Genomic DNA, 19,370 nt, shown 5'->3' on the forward strand with positions numbered 1-19,370 from the left:
CATTTTTAGTACACTTCTAAGCAAGTTAGGATTTTCTGCTTTTCACCACGTGAAAAAGCATCTCATCTTCCATCCGAATCAACCAAAAAGTGAAAATTGATTTTTTGACACCTAAGCCCCCTTTCCGTAGACCAGGTCACATATTGTGGCATATTTCATATAAATCCGTTTCTAGTAAAAATAGGACACGCATAGTGTCGCGTTTTTAATATCATCAAATTACAAATCACCCTGTACCAATAAAAAAGTTCTAACTTCAATAAAACTTATCGCATAACTACAGGCTAAGGTCTTTACTTTGCCCTCTCATATTTGAAATTCGAAAGAACGTTGCAAATCTGATGACCTTCACAAAAAATTCCTTCTCGTTTAATATACATAGTCAGATCGGTATGACTTTTCGAAAATGTGGCAAGCTTAATAAACGATGTTTTCAACGTTCCCACGACAGTCGGGTTTACGTAGCCGGAACGACCCAGATTTATATCTGGCCAAGGACTGTCACTCCAGCAACACTCACCAAAAACCCTTTGGGGAACTTGTATGCTGCTACAACAACAACGATATTTTCAAACTAAAGCTTTCATAAATGTCTTTCGATTGACACCCATATTTTAATATTTTATACAGCTTGTGTATAGTTGATTAAATTCGACTATTCAAACAGCTAGAAATCCTTTTCAAAAGTATTTTCAAACCAAAAACCTTCTTAAATCTCTTTCGTGTAACATATTATAATCAACTGATGAATTAAGTTGAATTTAATATTTAAACTCTTTCACTCTTTCCTCAAAGAATAATGGAACAGGCATATATTTATGTTACAAACATGGGTTGCTTTGGGCTCTTTTTTCACAAAAAAAAAAACTTAGAAAACCGTACTAGAAAGCGTAGCAAATTTATTAAGAACTCCATACTGCATTAAGGAAATTCGGCTCAAGAAAATTTCTTGATCATTTATTGTACGTCATTTCATATGGAGCTTTTGCTTTTCTTAAGAGCTGCTTACTGACATTAAATGTAGAAAAGGCAAATATCTTGAAAAAGGCAACATCAAATATGTATATGTGGAATCAGGGAAAGCTAAATCGTGGACATTCTTAATCGAATATACTCGTATCTCTTTAGCAGAAAAGAAGGCAATTTCCATAAAATCCGTTCCCTGGTTATAAGCCTATAATTACAGCATAGGAAGAAAAGTGGCTGGCTGGCTACCTCAGTTAATAAAACTGCGGACACTTGAAAGAAAAACTCGAAGTCGGATTAGGAATTTTCATACGCTCTAAATGTTTAGATTGACCATAACTGTATTTAAAGATGTTATTTTAATAAACATTTTATAAACATACCAAACTTTCATGCGGAAGACTAAATTTTGCCGCTAAAATCAAATATCGACATACATACACTGATGGAACAAAGTATTGGCACAGCATATTTTTCACAATATATGCAACAAATTTCTTCTAACATTTTTTCCGCCAATTTCGTATAAAAATATGGTTCATTCTACAACAAAAAAACATAAAAATATAATTCCTAAACTTTGTGCAAAACTCGCGAAAATTCAGCAAATTTTCATCAAAATTTTCAACTTTTTAATCAGATTTTGTAGAATTTTTGAAGTATGCAGTTTAATAGCCCATTAAATTCTAGTCAAAAAAATGCAAGTTCGGAGTTAGTCAAAAATCGCGTTGATTTTTGAGATTTTTTTTTGTTGAAGGTGTTTTGCAATTTTCCATATAAAGTATTTTCGAAAAAAAAATTGTGTATGGAAGAGACTGCTTGAAAAAAAAATTACCAAAAATCAACGGTAATTCCTAGCTACTTAAAACTTGCCCTTTATTATAATATAATTGATTGGGCCATAATAGGATAGGAATTATATTTTTATGTTTTTTGTTGTAGAATGAACCATATTTTTATACGAAATTAGCGGAAAAATATTAGAATGAAAATTGTTGCATATATTGTGAAAAATTTGCTGTGCCAATACTTTGTTCCGGCAGTGTAAGTAATAACAGTTAAATGAAACCTTAAATAGAAATGTAACATTAATTTTCAACGATGCATTACTAAGGTAAGAATTGCATGCCCAATTAATATTTACCGATATAAGTAAATAAATATATGTAAACACAGTCAATGCTCAAGTTCTCAAGCAGGGTATGTCACTATTTATCAAAATCCTTATGAAAAAATCGCAATCAAATAGAAAATTACGTCACTGCTGGCTTTTAGCGATTCTTCAAACAATGTCAAATCGGCTAAAAAAAACGTTTACGCCATAAGCATCAAGTTTTGCACAGCCGAACACTTTTGCGATAAGCTGCCAAATGCTAATGTCGCACATACAAGTGTAAATATGTATGTGCGTATGTATGAATAAAATCAAATTAGAGAATAGCACGTGTATAGGCACCCAAAAAGAGCTGTAATCCCAGCCAGCATTTTGGAAGATTGTTCGGAGAGTTACATACATATATGTAGAATAGCATTCTCGTCATCTCATTAACGAGTCGCATAGAATAGTGTTTGAGGACAATTCTTGTCAGCAATGAAATAGCGAACCTTTTCCGGGTTTGCCAAGCGATTGCAGAAATATAGTGGGAAAACTAAACATTGTGGAATGATCTCTTGGAGGGAAGTAAAAGCATAAACAGACGGCAACGTTGATCCGGATTAACTCGGGAATTAACTGAAGTTGATCCGGATTAAGTCCGAATTAATTGTTCATGTGGTTGTTGGTTTGTTGGTTTTCGTTAATAACTCTATTTTAAGAATGTTTAACTTTTTTTAGGTGTGCTGGTCCTTAAGTTATTTGTTTTTTTTTTTTTTGTTATTTTATGGCCTTATAACAATTATATTCAACAATTTTATTGAGCTTGAGGCCGTTTTTTTATTTATTAAAATGACTGATTTTTCGTTTTAAGATCTGATGTTTGAGATTTTTTCAAAGGCAGTTGAAAAATAATTATTTTTTTTTAGCTGGTAGTTTGATTTTGATAGAGATGTCATAATGTCAACAAAAGTCAAATGGCTAACATGGCGACCAAAATCATTGAGCGAAACTACCAACTATCAACGGTTAATTAAGATGAGTTTGAGATTTGAGAAAAGGACTGATTCTCAAATGCATCTCAAATTGAGATTCAACAAAAATGTTTATTGGGAAGTTGAGAACTTGGTATGCGACTTCTAACAATTCACTGCTTGTTGGTTGGCTGTGTGCACGCCCATTCAACACAACATTTACCGTATGGCTGTTGATTTCTCCTTCTTAATGCTGGTGTTCATGACGTCACCTTGTGAAAATACATCACGCAGAAAACATAAAAGCGACAATTGATGCGGAAAGCGAGCATTCATACGTACATACATATCGTTACCTTAATATAGAAAGGCCCCCTAACTCATTTTCATTTCGAGTCCAGGTTTCTATAAAATCTGTCAAATAGCTCACAATATATCGAATAGAAATTGAAAACAAATATTACAGCGTTAGATAAAATATTATCTTTAATAAAAATCAGCAGTTTCGACGAAATTCGCATCTGTAGAACTTTGCTTGCGCTAAATTTTCAAACTATGTTTGAAGAACAGAAATATGAGATAGGGTCTTTCTATATTAAGGTAAGTACACAGATATATACTATGTATGTAAGTACATATGTACATATGTAAGCTGTGCGATGAACAGCGTAAAATGCTATATAAAACGTCGTATAAATGTACTAAAACCATCTGCCAATCTATTCCGAGACAAAAAAAACTTGCAAATTTCCTCCAATTCGATTCGAATTTTTGTCAGTTTAGTGGGCCTGCGACTCGTAAAGCGCATCATCCTTATCATTCGTAAGGAATAGTTTTCTTTAAAGCCTTCAAGGCCTTCTATTCATGATTCGAAACCGTTCCCGTTGCTGTGTCTTGTAAAATGAAGGGCGTAATGAGAGACTAGTAAGGAGCGGGGCTTTTTTCATCGAAGAGTCTGATCTTCAATTGCTTAGCAGGTGCATTGTTGGCAAGAGTTACTTCTCTATTGATTTCCAGTCTTACTTTAAAGGCGGCAAAATGCTCTTAGGATTAAGTAAAAAATACGAGATTATATTGCAGGGTTAAAGATTCGCAAAAGTTTACACGTGACGCCCTACAGGCAGCTTTTTCTAGGTTTCTTAAAATCGGCTTAAAAGTGGAAGAAAGCGTGGTGCATGGGGTTTTGCTTATTAAGGATAGTTTCCAGGATTTGAATCACTGTCACACACTGGTAATTTTTGCAAAATCGGGCCACTACAACATATAGCTCCCATGGAAGAGATTTGGTCAGATATGAGATACAAAATGCTTGAAGTTAAATTCTCTGATCTTCATGAAAGGTGTGATGAAGGAAGGTTTTTATTTAACATAAATACATATGTACTAATCGATCGCAGAAACAAATGTGATAAGCAATTATGATTGCTGTTGGTGACGACATCTGCCAACTATTGGTTCCCAGACATTACGTTTTTATTTTGTCAAAAGTCAACATTCTTGAAAAAATGTTTACACACCTAAAATGGTTACACGTTGATAATTTATGTATATATAGATGTATGCATGTTCAGTTTTTTTTTTAAGTTTAATTGTTTCGGTTTTGTGCGGTGATCGAAATTTGTATTTAAGTACATACATACTTATGTATGTACATATAAAACATAAATGTTTGTATGAGACAAACGAAATGTTGATGACGTGTCCGCAGCAATGATGAGCATCGACATACAGTGACTCGAGCAAGTGACCACGTGCTGATTTTTTAAAATATTCATAATGTTTCTCGAGTTAAATTTTTTTGTCACGTTTCTATATAAATATTGTCTAAGCTTTAACCAAAGCCATATAACCATAGTTTCAAACTTTATAAAAAAATTAAGGATTAAAAAATTTTGTATCAAAATTTAAAATTTTTTTATACAGGCATACATACATATCGTCACCTGAAATGCAGAAATACGTGTTTAATAAAAATATCAAAATTCACTTTTTGATTGATTCATATTTCATCGAATAACAACTCCCACATAATTTTATAAAAAAAAAATATTAGTCACGACTTTTTACATTTCAGTTACGATACGATGTTGTTACGTCTCCTTGCATTTCAGGTGACGATATGTATATATATTTAAGCGCCCGTTCAGCAGCTTTGATTTATTCCATTAAATTTTTAGCACACGATTTTAGCTTTGTATGTAAATACAGTAGAGGCTCAGAAATGTTAAGACTCACAAAAGTTAAAAACCACGGTAAAGTTAACTAGGTTTCTGCCACCACAGGAAACCCTAAAAAGTTAACTTTTCGGTTAACTGTTGTGAGTGTTTTTTTTTCTAACATCAATTTGATTTTGATCAAATCTCAAATACATTTCCCAACTCCTCGAAGTTCTAATATAAGTTCAGATATAGTAAATGGAGGCTCATTTTGACAAACGCATCACTCAAAAAAGGGTTACGACGAATTAAGGGTCATCCGAATGCATTTTTTATAACTACATATTTCTTGTTTTTAATAAGACATTGTACAAAATACAATGGGGCAAAGGTATGAAATATCGTTTTATTACTTCACATTTATTTAGATATACGGTTCAAATTACATTACTGTCCTTAAACTGTTAATAATTCGTAAAAGTTAATAAGCCGAAAAACAAACTGGTTAACTTTACTGGATCTCTACTGTATATCCATACATACATACATATATACATATGAAAGTATTTATGTCGCTCATACCACTTGCCCCTCATTCCAGTTTTACACGCGATCTTTGAATACAATAAGCTACCTTCTGATCGACGTCGTTTTATGCGCATTCTTTGATTTGGTTGTTTCATTTTAGTAAAGATTTTTTGCAGATTAGCTCAGTAAATATGTAGGTATACACATATGCACATTGGACATAGGCGTGTGAAATTTAAATGTTGTCTCCCCCTCCAATAATTATGTTATTTTTTGGAATAAATATCTAGGTATGTTAAATTAAAATGCATCTTGGGTTTTGTTCTAGCATGTCGATTTTTTTTATTGTTGACATGTATATATTTTAGGATTTTTAGCAATTTGGCTCATTTCAGCAGCATTCGTGAGCCGGTTCGTATTGAAAGTACCCATTAAAACAACGTTTTTTCCGAAAAGAACGATATTGTTAACGGTCTGAGAAGATTAAAAAAATTTAAATGTAAGAAATTTTAATTAAAGTTTTTCAACATTTCTGCCAACTTTTGAAAATTAATACATTTTTGATGCAGTTCGATACAATTTTTGGATGCGTATTTTATGTTAAACGAACCAAGTCATTTTCATCCTTTTTTCATTTTTAAGTCATCTTCGATATGAAATGAGATAAATTGGTGGAAAGCCGTAAAGTTTTTTCGTGAGGCATTCTAATGTGCGCACATAGATACATACGAACACATCTACTTTTATTATTCATGCTATTGGACGTAATATTATTTCAGTTGTTGATTAAAAGGCAGTGAACTGGACGTTTCGCAGTAGCGGTTCCGTCACAGCCACCGCAACCAACCACCGATTTTAGTTGCCGCCAATAATTGCCCTCTACACGCACGAATATTCGTTACGAATTCGAAGTCACTCAGCCACTTTAGGTGATCGCCAAAGCATTGACGTTGTGCCTGGCAGCCGGCGTGACTGCCGATTATGACGTTGCTTCAAGCGTTTTAGTGTATGCGACGAAGCGGCTGGCTTTGCTGGTTGATGTGTGATCGGTCGAAATGGCGCGCTACTATAAGCTGGTTGGTATTGGTGGGTGACTCATGTTGTGACAAATGAAGTTTGTTGTAGCCAGTTATGCGATACCAATTTCGCTGCAGCGCCAGGCTCCGACAAAGTTTTGTTTTCGTTCTTACTTTTTATCTCTAGACATTTTGGTGTTGTGATATTTTGTCACTCTTCGTATAAGTGTGTGTATTTTATAATTATTCTTACGCATGGGTATTTATTAGTGTCCGATCGAACTCGAATTTTTGGCCGAAACCGAACCGAATACGAAATTTTTAGAGTAAAAATTACATATATAGCTTGAAAAAATCAGTACTTTTACTCAGTGAAGTACAAAGCGATATTACCTTCGAATAAATGTTCCAAGCACCCCTATTATATTTGGGCTTATAAAATTTACAAATCGGATTGCTTTGAGCCACTGCATCTGCTTTAATTAACACTATAGAGCATGTTAGACATTTCGGAAATGAGTTGCATGAGCACTTACACCTTGCATGTAAATTGTATTTCGAAAGAGGTTCGNAACTGACCAAAATAACGCACTCCTATTATTTTGTGGACCACTGTATGTCATAATCCGAAAACAGTGTTTTTACGTGACGAGTAATACGATATCGTATCGTATCGTATGTGACGATTCGATGCTGGCTGGTTAACAAACATTTTTGTTATCTTACAACTATGTTCGCCTCGAGCCAAGTTGTCACACACGCTCCTGTACAAAGCAATTTTAAAAATTTAACATTGCCAAAAGTTGTATAGGACATTAAAACTTCGGGCAGGAAATAAAATTCAAGGAACGACAAGAAATAAGAAAGTTTCCTTAAAACAGCAACAAAATGAACTTACAGAAACGCTACAAAGGCACTCAAATTTAAAAAAAAATTTTAATTTTTATAATTTGAAAAAACTTTCTTTACAACTTTTTTGGTCAAATTACTCGGCCATTTTAGGCCGAACCCGAACCCGAATCGAATCCCAACCCGAACTTCATGGTCGAATTGTTCGATAACCGAACCCGAACGCTCGATCGGACACTAGTATTTAGTTTAGCTTCATCAAGTAGTAAATAAATTGTCGTTGTTTTAATATGAACTAACCGCTATAAAGGGATCTTTATTTAATTTGTTCAGCGGGTTCCATAGTACGTTTGGCTTAACAGACTTTTATTTAAGGTGCCTAGAGTAGGTAGCAGCAGAAGGGTTGGAATTTTGAATTTTTTCACTCGAAGGTGTCCATGAATTGTAATTTTTGTTTATATTTTACGNCTGATCACACAGCGAATAGCGGGGTTTACACGATCAAACATGTGTGACAGTATGGTGGGGTGGCCATTGATGTTCGATCGTGTAAACCCTCGAACAACTGCTCGACACACATGCTGGCTGGTTGACATAAATTTTTGTTATCTTACAGCTATGTTCGCCTCAAGTCAAGTTGTCACATACGCTCTTGTACAAAGCAATTTTAAAAATTTAACATTGCCAAAAGTTGTATCGGGCATTAAAACTTCGGGCGGGAAGTAAAATTCAAACAACAACAAGAAATAAGAAAGTTGCCATAAAACAGCAACAAAATGAACTTACAGAAACGCTACAAAGGCACTCAAATTAAAAAAAAATTTAATTTTTATAATTTGAAAAAACTTTCTTTACAACTTTTTTGGTCAAATTACTCGGCCATTTTAGGCCGAATCCGAATCGAATCCCAACCCGAACTTAATGGTCGAATTGTTCGGTAACCGATCCCGAACGCTCGATCGGACACTAGTATTTAGTTTGGCTTCATCAAGTAGTAAATAAATTGTCGTTGTTTTAATATGAACTAACCGCTATAAAGGGATCTTTATTTAATTTGTTCAGCGGGTTCCGTAGTACGTTTGGCTTAACAGACTTTTATTTAAGGTGCATAGAGTAGGTAGCAGCAGAAGGGTTGCAATTTTGAATTTTTTCACTCGAAGGTGTCCATGAATTGTAATTTTTGTTTATATTTTACATTTCGTTTTTTAATTAAAGAGGACAAAATCAACAAAAGAAAAACACGCAGTTTCTTGTTTTGGCCCTAATGTTGCTACCTGTTTTATGTGCCTTGCTTTTATCTAAATGGGTAGGCGAAGTGGTACTTACTGATTTGAGATGATAAAAAGATCTTTTTGGCAATTTCATGCCTGTTTAAAATATCATAAAAAAATAAAAAAAAAGTAATTTGTAAGCAAAAAACAAAACCGACCAATTCTCATATACAAATTTAGTTTCTTCGCGATCAAATTATCGGATCTAGTTAGTATGCGACCACTCTTGAGGTACCACCTTTCCGATGAAAAAATANATGTGCCTTGCTTTTATCTAAATGGGTAGGCGAAGTGGTACTTACTGATTGACAGTTAAAAATTGGGGATTCGTATGAAATCTTTGCTCTAAATTTAAAAAAATATACAAGTTATNCAATTCTCATATACAAATTTAGTTTCTTCGCGATCAAATTATCGGATCTAGTTAGTATGCGACCACTCTTGAGGTACCACCTTTCCGATGAAAAAATAATCGAAATCGGTTAACGTGGCCCAAAGTTATGCGGTAACATACATAAAAAAAAAATATTCCGACGAACTGATAACCTTCTTTTTGTGAAGTCGGTTAAAAATTGGGGATTCCTTGCTCTAAATTTAAAAAATATACAAGTGACATCTTGACAAATCTCTTAATAATGTATATGTATTTGTATTTATTTTCAGCTCAATCTTGAACTGGATGCAATAACATCACTTCAGGCATTACCTACTCCGTTTGCTTACCACCAACCACTCTTAGAAGAGATCAGCAGTGAGTAGTAAAAACAACCAAATCAAAGAAACTTTTAACCGCACCAAAGGACGATATTAGTCAGCCCCAATCGCTAATAGTTTTGCTTTTCGTAGTAGCATTAATACTACGCTTTTGCATCTTTTTGGGTGGTCCTAATAACAAATAAAATTTGTCAAGCTGAAGCAGTTGTCGCAAGACGTGACGGTGCTGTTGAAAATTGAAAAAATGGACAGCATCGGTGAGGAGAACGGAAACTCGAACAATATTGAGGAAGGTCACAATTTGACGACCACCTCAACACAGCACCAAAGTAACAACTCCTCGAATTCAATCGCAGCACCGCCCACAGCGAGTGCGGCCCCTGTGTTGGGCACAGCTGCGAATGTACAATACCCGTTAGCGCCAGTGCACAGTCTACAGGTATTTAGGCTTTTTTTCAATTCATTGAATTGCTGTTATCTCTTTATAATATTACTTTGTTTGTTGTATATCATCAACATCGTCACCATCAGCAAATGCAGTCTGTAATTCAGGCAGCCAATCAGTCGTCAGTCATTCAAACAGCCGCCACAAATGCGGTACCTGCGGTGTCGCCGGCGTCGACAGGGCCCAAAGGTGTACTATATGTGAATAAAGCGCCGAGTACAACGGTCATACATACAACATCAGGCAGTGGTGTGCAAGTGAGTCGATATATGAATATGATTATTAAAATTATTTAACGCTTAAAAAAAAATTTTAATTCTATAATTTTTTCTGTTTCTGTCTACTGTTTATTTGTGTGAATTGGCGATTTTAAAAACTATTTAACTAACCTCAATTACTGACCTAGCTCCCTCCAAATTTTCAATGTAAGATCAAACCCGAACCAAATACACAACACCTCGATACGAATAGCGAGGATAGTCTTACTGATGATGATTCGCCGCAGCGACGAATAGAGCTCACACGAAGACCATCATATCATAAAATATTCACCGAAATTAGTGGACCTGATATAACGGGTAAGCGTGCATATACATTTATTGTAAAAAAAATTTATTTTAATATATTCTAGTTATGGTCCATGCGTTGGTTTATTTTTTATTCAAACACACTGTATGTACATATATGCCATACTAATAATTTCATTCAGACTCATCAAAACTACCTTGACTCAGAATGTTGCATTTGTATTAAAATCATAAAAGTGCACAATGCTCAGCGCGATTAGGAAAAACATATGTACATATAGGCGGATACATACATACATAAATATATTTAAGCGGAATTTATTTATAAATTCATTAAAGTGTTTCATCCAAGAGTAAATCGACGGCCATATCGAATTTGCTATGCCTCTTTTGGACTTGGCAAATTTTCTTTTATTGAATTTAAACTGGAAGTTATAAAAAAAATCGCAGGATTTTGAATTCCTGCTAGCTTATGTATGTATGTGTGTATGTATCTCAATGTACTGCGCATCGATCTCTCGTGTACTACGTGCCGTGCCTTATCATCATTTTAATCATAGCTAAATCCACCAGCTCTGTCCACCTTTTTAATCGTGCATATATCAAGATCATCACAGCATCCAGCATCACTGTATGAATTCAAAAAAAATAACTATTTCGTGAACATATTTGCATTCGTTTAACAAACATAAATTTACTCAAGTTGCCGTGCATCGCTGCAATTTTGTATGTGTAAAAGTACTTCAGTGTCATCCCGTCATTATCTTTATCCATATAAGTACATATGTATGTATGTACATGTATACATATAGTTATGTATTTCCATTGCTCAGCATCACTCTGTCATATGCATACCATTATTTATATATTTAAATATGTGTTTTTTAAATATTTGTTTTTGTGTCTTTGTAAAAATGTATTCTTGTTAATTACACACATTACAGTAAATATGTATTAATAATCGTTTCATCATAGGCTGGCTATCATCATCGTATTGCATTCTTTCCATTCCACTTTGAGTGCAGTCATCTAGTCATCTTTGAAAATTCTTTTTTAACGCTTGTTTATTTGTTTGTATGTATGTATGTTTGTGATTTCATTGTAAATACAATTGAAGAGAAGAGAGCTTACAATAGTCGAAACATTTAAAAAAAAAGAAATTATACGAAATAATAATCCGGTTGCTGCTGACTTTGCAAAGTCTCTTCACGATAATGAAGTTTTCGCAAAAAGCTTTTAAAAAATTTGAAGCGTACACAGAACAGACAAACGATGGAAATCAAGAGATATAATTGCGATTTCCTTAAAATATTTTGTTTTGATTAATTAATTGATTTCACGAATCCATTTTAAATCACCATGTAGTCGAGGAATTTTTTTTTAATTCGGTTCCTTTATGCCCTCTTATGGCCAGATATAATAGAACGAATGGCAGAGTTCTACAATTTTGGGGATTTTTCGGGATATACACTACACTCGTGGACAAATAAAAAAAAGAGGTGCAAAATTTGTATGCTTTTTTTAATTTTGTACGTATAAAAATGTATTTAAAACTTTGTACAAAAATTAAAAAACTGATATTTTTTTAATTTTCACCAACATTTCAAAAATTTATAGTCCATTAAATTAAGTGAATTCAAACGATTTTCGTCAAAAATTTCAAATTGTTAATTAGAATTCTTAGAAATTATTTTGGTATGCAGTTTTAAATAAGGTGACCAGAAATTTTTAACATTCCAGAAGGACCGATTCTCCACTTAAAAAAAATTTCTGTCTTAACACATAAATAACGAATAAATTAACAATTCAAAGTTTCTCTAAACACAAGTCAAACAAGTTATTAGNTCTTTGAAAATTCTTTTTTAACGCTTGTTTATTTGTTTGTATGTATGTATGTTTGTGATTTCATTGTAAATACAATTGAAGAGAAGAGAGCTTACAATAGTCGAAACATTTAAAAAAAAAGAAATTATACGAAATAATAATCCGGTTGCTGCTGACTTTGCAAAGTCTCTTCACGATAATGAAGTTTTCGCAAAAAGCTTTTAAAAAATTTGAAGCGTACACAGAACAGACAAACGATGGAAATCAAGAGATATAATTGCGATTTCCTTAAAATATTTTGTTTTGATTAATTAATTGATTTCACGAATCCATTTTAAATCACCATGTAGTCGAGGAATTTTTTTTTAATTCGGTTCCTTTATGCCCTCTTATGGCCAGATATAATAGAACGAATGGCAGAGTTCTACAATTTTGGGGATTTTTCGGGATATACACTACACTCGTGGACAAATAAAAAAAAGAGGTGCAAAATTTGTATGCTTTTTTTAATTTTGTACGTATAAAAATGTATTTAAAACTTTGTACAAAAATTAAAAAACTGATATTTTTTTAATTTTCACCAACATTTCAAAAATTTATAGTCCATTAAATTAAGTGAATTCAAACGATTTTCGTCAAAAATTTCAAATTGTTAATTAGAATTCTTAGAAATTATTTTGGTATGCAGTTTTAAATAAGGTGACCAGAAATTTTTAACATTCCAGAAGGACCGATTCTCCACTTAAAAAAAATTTCTGTCTTAACACATAAATAACGAATAAATTAACAATTCAAAGTTTCTCTAAACACAAGTCAAACAAGTTATTAGTACACTGCGTTGCATAATTATAAGATCGCCTGATATTAACAAGTTTTGACTATTTATTTTTAAATTATTTAATTGTAATTGTATTGCTTGCAAAAGAAATTGCTTTTGTTCTCCGTCTTTCATCAAAGTTCGACTACAATTTTGTACCAACGCTATACCTCGTTCAGCAATATCATTAACATATTTAATACTCTTAATCATCTCTAAGACAACCAACTTCAGTGTAATTTTTAGAGAATGTAGTGCCCCACAAGAATATGCCTATTTTATGCCTTTTTTTTAACGGTTCAAAAGTTATAACTTTTTAAATGAAAAAAATTCTTTTACATGTTATTTTCATAGAAAATTTCTAGTGCCCGCCGACACCTTTTAAAACTGAAATCAAAATTTGTTCAAATCGCAAAATTTCCTTCTCAGTAAACAGGTAATTTTAAGGCCACAAATTCGCTAGCTTAGTTATTTTGGATCATCCTATTATATACATACAAGAACTACTCGTTTAAAGTAATAAGAATAAGTGGCAAAATTTCCAGGAAAACACCCCCCAAAAAAGTGTAGATCCGTCACTGGGCCTGTGTTATTTTTGATTATGTACTTGGATGTGAAATAACACATTTTCAAAATTTTTTTAAGCATATTTACTCTCCAATGCAACGAACATACTTGTTTTAAGCCATATTACAAATGGTTTTATCAAGATAAAAAGTACACAACTATTGCCCCAGATAAAAAGTATACATACATATCTGGAAAACAAAATAACATATGGTAGAGAATAATTTTCGATTGTGAAGACCCGTCGTTAGCTAGCCTTTCAGTGTTGTAAAGGGTAATACGGCTTTGCCACTGCACCGTGAATTACTTTGTTCGCTCCCCCAATTACGATCGCGAATTACCCCATTCCCACGGGCAAATTCTTAATTCGATTTGACAGTTCTCTTGTTTTTCTACGCTACAAGGATAATATTTTTGCGAAGGACAAATCACGTCTGAGGAGGACAATTCTCCTCAAAGGAGTACAATAAAGAGCGACTAGTAATTCGCGTTGGTTTTTAATAAATTTTTTTTGCTGGCGGTTCCACTCATTTTCTTCCATATAAAGTATGTTAGAAAGTTTTTTTTTTATATATAGAAGGCAAGCATAAGCAAAAATTATGTTATTACCGAATTTTTTTCTTGAAATTTTGATTTAAAAGTTTGAGATTTTAGTGAAATGAAATTTTAATAATTTTTTACAATGTGGATTTATATTGGGGATGTTATATAATGGGCTAAAATTATATACAAAATTTTTAAATATTAAATAAACAAAAGGAAAATATCCCAGACTTGTCAAAATGTAGTACACCTATTTTTTTTTATCCATGAGCGTGTGTAGTACATAAAAACTAGACCTTTCCGCTTTGAGAATGAGAATATCGGTGGCATAAAGTTCGATTTTGACCAAACTGCTAGATACATAAAAAAAAATTTAAATTTAAAAAAATATATATTTATTGGGTTTAATCTGAACTTCTCCTAGCATGCTGTTTTCCCTCTTACTCACCCTATATAAATTTATTTTTGCACGTTCTAAGCATTTTAATAAACGTAAGCCTTATTAGAATACTCGCTTGTGTTCAGTAACAGTACTCAGAACTCGACAGTACCCGATTTTAAAAAGTATCGATACTGAGTCTCCAAAGTGCTCATTATGTACTCACAAGAACTAGAAAGTACTCAGTACTCAAGAATGCTCTGTACAAAGTTCGTTTTATATGTATGTAGTGGTACATATTCACCCAATTTCAAGTTTTCAAAAGCACTATACTTGTGCCCAGGACAGTTAGCCAAAGTTTAGTACTATGAAAATACGATTTGTGGCGTGCGCCTTGATGTTGACACACAAAGGGGAGGGACCTACTCCGACTCCGAACGGCGATTGTATTTTTATGAGAAGCTGTTTTCCATACCAGAAATACATTCGGAAGTTTGCCATTACCTTCGGAGGGGCGACCGCTATAAGAGGAACTTTTATTGTTTTTGTTTTATTTTTGACGTTGGTCGGAAACTGGGCTCGAAGCCAGGCCTGCGGATTGCCAACAATGGATTAAACATATGGTTAATAAAAATAGTTTTTACATTAATAGTAAGAAAAATATATTCAGGGTTACCGTTTAACCCGTAAATATTGAAAGCCGAAAAAAATGTTCAAACACATTTTTAGAGTTCAGCAAAAGTTTCGAAATGTTGGTGAATTTTAAGAGTTTAATTAATTTAATTAAATTAAGAACTTATGTACCAATTTTTTTAATACATGGATGCCTAATTCGTTGCCAGCATTTTCTATACAATAATTCACTGATTTGATACGACATTTCTGTGAAACCATCGCCAATGAGATTGAAATTTTTTCGAACCCGCTTCCGTTGTCGGGAAGTAATATGTTCCACCATCGTTTTCTATCTCCAATAGATATTTTTAAAATTTGAAATTCGTTATGGATTTTAAAATTGGAAAGTAAATCTATTAATAACAATTGTAATGCCGTTCGAATGACTGTTTCTTACAAAATAAAGACATGCACAAAAATTTCAAAATTAAAAAACAATGTGGGGGTCCACTACGAGTGTTTGAAAAATAGATTTTTGTTGAATCTCGAAAATTTTGAATTTAACAAGCTGTAACTCAGCGAGCTTATGAATTTTTACAAATAAGTTTCAGTAACATGTCAAATTTATCAGATTTCATGTTGAAATTTTGTAGAATTTTTGCTATTTAAAAAACTTTAAATTTTTTCAAACCCTAAAACTTTGTTTAAAATTTTGAAATTTTCGTTTGTCTTTAATTTGTATCTATGTATAACAAAACTAATATGTTGGTATTTTTAAGGACCACCCTAATACATATGCAATAAAACAAGCCAAAAGCATTATCCGGCGAAAGGGATTAGTCCTATGTTAGGTCATATTTTAATATTTTTGATTGTGTTTTTTTTTAAATACCAAATTTTTTGACGTGGACATGACCACAAGCGAGCGATAGGTACCCTAAAAAAAGAGGGTAATATATTCTTTCTTAAAAATTTCGTTCTTCGTTTGCGTGGGTGTGTCTAATTCTCAGCGAGATTATCATCTCTAGGACGGCCAAGGGTTTATTTTATGATTTTATTTTTTTTTCTATAGTAACTCAAAAGTTCCACTTCGGAAATATGCGACCAGCGTGAAAAAAACAACAATTGCATCACTGTTGAAGTTTTTAAATAAAAAACCTATATTTTTTTTATTAAAACAACTTTGCAGTATCGCCTCAAATATCGCGCACTCTCTCTCTCTAACAAGCACACCGCTATTTGCGCTCACATCATGTCAATGTTGGTCTATTGCTCTTTGTAATTTAACTCCACGATTGAGAGAATACAAAGGTTGCGCCGATCTCGGTACCGCTATTTTTCTCTTAACGAATTTGACAGAATCGTTGTTTGCATGACGTCACACTGGTGCAACTTGTTTACGTTTTCCTTTGCATCATTTTTTCTTCTTCTTCCATTCTTGCTCACGTTTTGGCATTTCTCTCTCGCAATTGCACCAGTGTGACGTCACACAAAAGTTATTCTCAAAAATCCTCTCTGATCGGCGCAATCTTGTATTCTATCATTCTTGATTTAACTCGATTTAAACAATAATGCCATGCCATTGTAAAGCCGTAACAAATGCGTGTATTTTCTCATCATACATATCTACATGTTTGTACATGCGTCTCTTTCATCGCGACGTTTTCACTATTGGCTCCTGTCTCACTAAATTCACTGTGTCTCTGTCCATAATTTGCTTCTCTCCCTACACTCTCTCTCTCTCTCTCTCTCTCTATCTCTGTTTCCCAGTTTCTGCCACTGTCTGCCATGTGTGTGTTTTGCGCTCTGTAAATTGTTTGTCAATTCAAACGTGTTGCCTGCCTGTTACTGAGGCCGATAAACTTGCTGTCATCATTGCATCGAATGCTACCAACCATTCACTAAATATCGATATGCTCAAATCAACCAATCTTAAACAAAAAAAACCTATATTCATATAGGAAAGCACTAACATTAAATTTAAGGCTTTTTAGACATAATTACATATTCTCATAAGCGTACCTAAAACCAAATAAAATCTTCATATTTAAGGTGCAATGCATACTATTCATAAATTCGTGTACATAGGTTTGCACAAAAAGTGTTAGAATCCTAAACTTTTTTGTAGTATGTCAGTCAGTAAGTGAGTAACTTAATAATTTGTTTATTGATTTTATTCTCGACTTTTTCCAAAAATCCTACTCCAACACTTCAACTTCGCCTCTTCTCAACTCTCGATGCAATCCAAACTTGTACAATAAAATTTTGTAATCATGGCTATGCGACATGTTGCTAATTTTCAACAATCCCCGACACTCTTTGATTGCCAAACACACATGCAATAAAAAATAAAAAATAAACAAACAAACGAATGAAAAAACTGAATTCGAATTATGATTTGAAACAAAACGAATTACTGGCGATGGTGTAATCGGTATATTTGATCGATTTTCAATGGTTTTATCGATGACGTGATGACAATGATTGTGTGAATTTGATTTGTACCGATCCGATCCGATCTGATCGTATGTGATAACGATTAACTAAAGGTGGAGCGACTTTGCAAATGTCAGAGACTGGTGGATTATCTACGTTACCGGGCACGGGGGGCAACACAAGCGGCACACTAATACAATTGCCGCCGGATAACGCGCCGACATTTTACATACCTCATAGGATTCCATACAATACCAGTAAAGAACGTTTCCAATTATTTTTGTATTTACTTTAGAATTGATTATTTCTTTAAAAATTTTAACCAAAACGTGCAATGAGCGCGCTTTTTTCGAGTCGCTCTTTAGAGAATTTAATTATTTATAGCTATGCATTAGCATATTAGAAACTTATTTTGTACTTTCTTTGCTTTTGTTCACTACAGATAATAGTGGCATAGCCGAGGATCAAACGCGAAAGCGTGAGATACGTTTACAAAAGAATCGTGAGGCAGCGCGTGAGTGCCGGCGTAAAAAGAAAGAGTACATAAAGTGCCTGGAGAATCGGGTGGCGGTGCTTGAGAACCAAAATAAAGCGCTCATTGAAGAACTGAAGTCACTCAAGGAGCTCTATTGTCAAACAAAGATCGATTGAAATAGGCAGGATGATGACGACGACGACGACGATGCGGTTGGGACGGATGTGACGGCTTCGGTTGACTATGAGGACGACGCCGATTGCGATGGTGATGGTGACGATAACGACGCCGATGAGGACATTGTTGACGAAGTTGATACCTCTGATGCAGAGGGGACGTCAGTTGCGACAGCGGAAACCGCGACCAATACAAACTTTGAAACAGTAATTGCTAGAGAAGTTATTAATGTCGATGCGACATGCGAAACGAAAGCAGCTACACTACTTAGTAATGAGATAAAATACCATGAGGACGATAATAGGAGTCCTTATGAAGAGGACCTCGCTTTGTTGCGAACTGTTGCAGCTGAACGAAATGTTGCTCGAGCGAATAGTCACAAACTGCAATTGGTGCATGTGGATACGACTCCGTCTGCAGTAGTAGCAACAACAACAACAACAACAAATACTATTGTGCGTCGCCTTGTAGTAGCAAATGTGAATGCTGCCGCAGCCGCTGCCGTCAATGCCACCGCCGCCACCGTTGTTTATGTGCCCGCTAGACCTCCCACAAATTGTTAACCTGATTCGGCGAAGAGTTAGATTTGCATTAATTTTTCGTCTGAACTAAAAATTTTTGATGATAAACAAAAACTAAAAAAATCAATCAACACAAAAACACTCAAGCATAGAAAGTGAAGATAAAACATTTTTTTGTAATCTAATTTATATACATATGTATGTACGTATCTTTTTAGAATGAGCCGAGAAAGGATAAATGCATTATAATTATGTAAATGCAATGCATTTACATATGTACATATTTATATGTATGCACATATGTATAATGACAATGGAAATAGTAAGAGTTAGATATCTATTAACGACAGCCCAGAAGGCTGTGGTGATTTTCGACAAGCTTAAGTTTACGGAACGACAACAGGATGTTTAAACCTTTTTTATAAAACAAACGTGAAATTAAGTTGCAATTCTTAACAAATGTTTTACATTTAAAAA

At 33.8% G+C, this 19,370-nt stretch overlaps 1 protein-coding gene across 6 annotated transcripts in view; it reads left to right on the plus strand.

Moving 5' to 3' along the window:
- Positions 1 to 19,314, plus strand: part of CrebB (Cyclic-AMP response element binding protein B) — a 22,007-nt gene extending 2,693 nt beyond the window's left edge. For 4 of the 6 annotated variants that reach the window (XM_017626754.1, XM_017626752.1, XM_017626756.1 and 1 more), the window contains exons 2-6: positions 9,517 to 10,006; positions 10,099 to 10,269; positions 10,419 to 10,590; positions 17,834 to 17,977; positions 18,163 to 19,314. In XM_017626754.1, coding sequence (XP_017482243.1) covers positions 9,812 to 10,006; positions 10,099 to 10,269; positions 10,419 to 10,590; positions 17,834 to 17,977; positions 18,163 to 18,371 — 891 coding nt within the window. In that variant the 5' untranslated portion in view covers positions 9,517 to 9,811 and the 3' untranslated portion in view covers positions 18,372 to 19,314. The remainder of the gene's footprint in view (positions 1 to 9,516; positions 10,007 to 10,098; positions 10,270 to 10,418; positions 10,591 to 17,833; positions 17,978 to 18,162) is intronic. The other 2 variants (XM_017626757.1, XM_017626758.1) reach the window with 2 other exon arrangements.
- Positions 19,315 to 19,370: the final 56 nt, after the last annotated feature.

The sequence above is a fragment of the Rhagoletis zephyria genome, unplaced genomic scaffold (genome assembly GCF_001687245.7).
Source record: "Rhagoletis zephyria isolate East Lansing unplaced genomic scaffold, Rhagoletis_zephyria_1.1 Rzeph_scaffold_04826, whole genome shotgun sequence".
In the NCBI taxonomy this organism is placed as follows: domain Eukaryota; kingdom Metazoa; phylum Arthropoda; class Insecta; order Diptera; family Tephritidae; genus Rhagoletis; species Rhagoletis zephyria.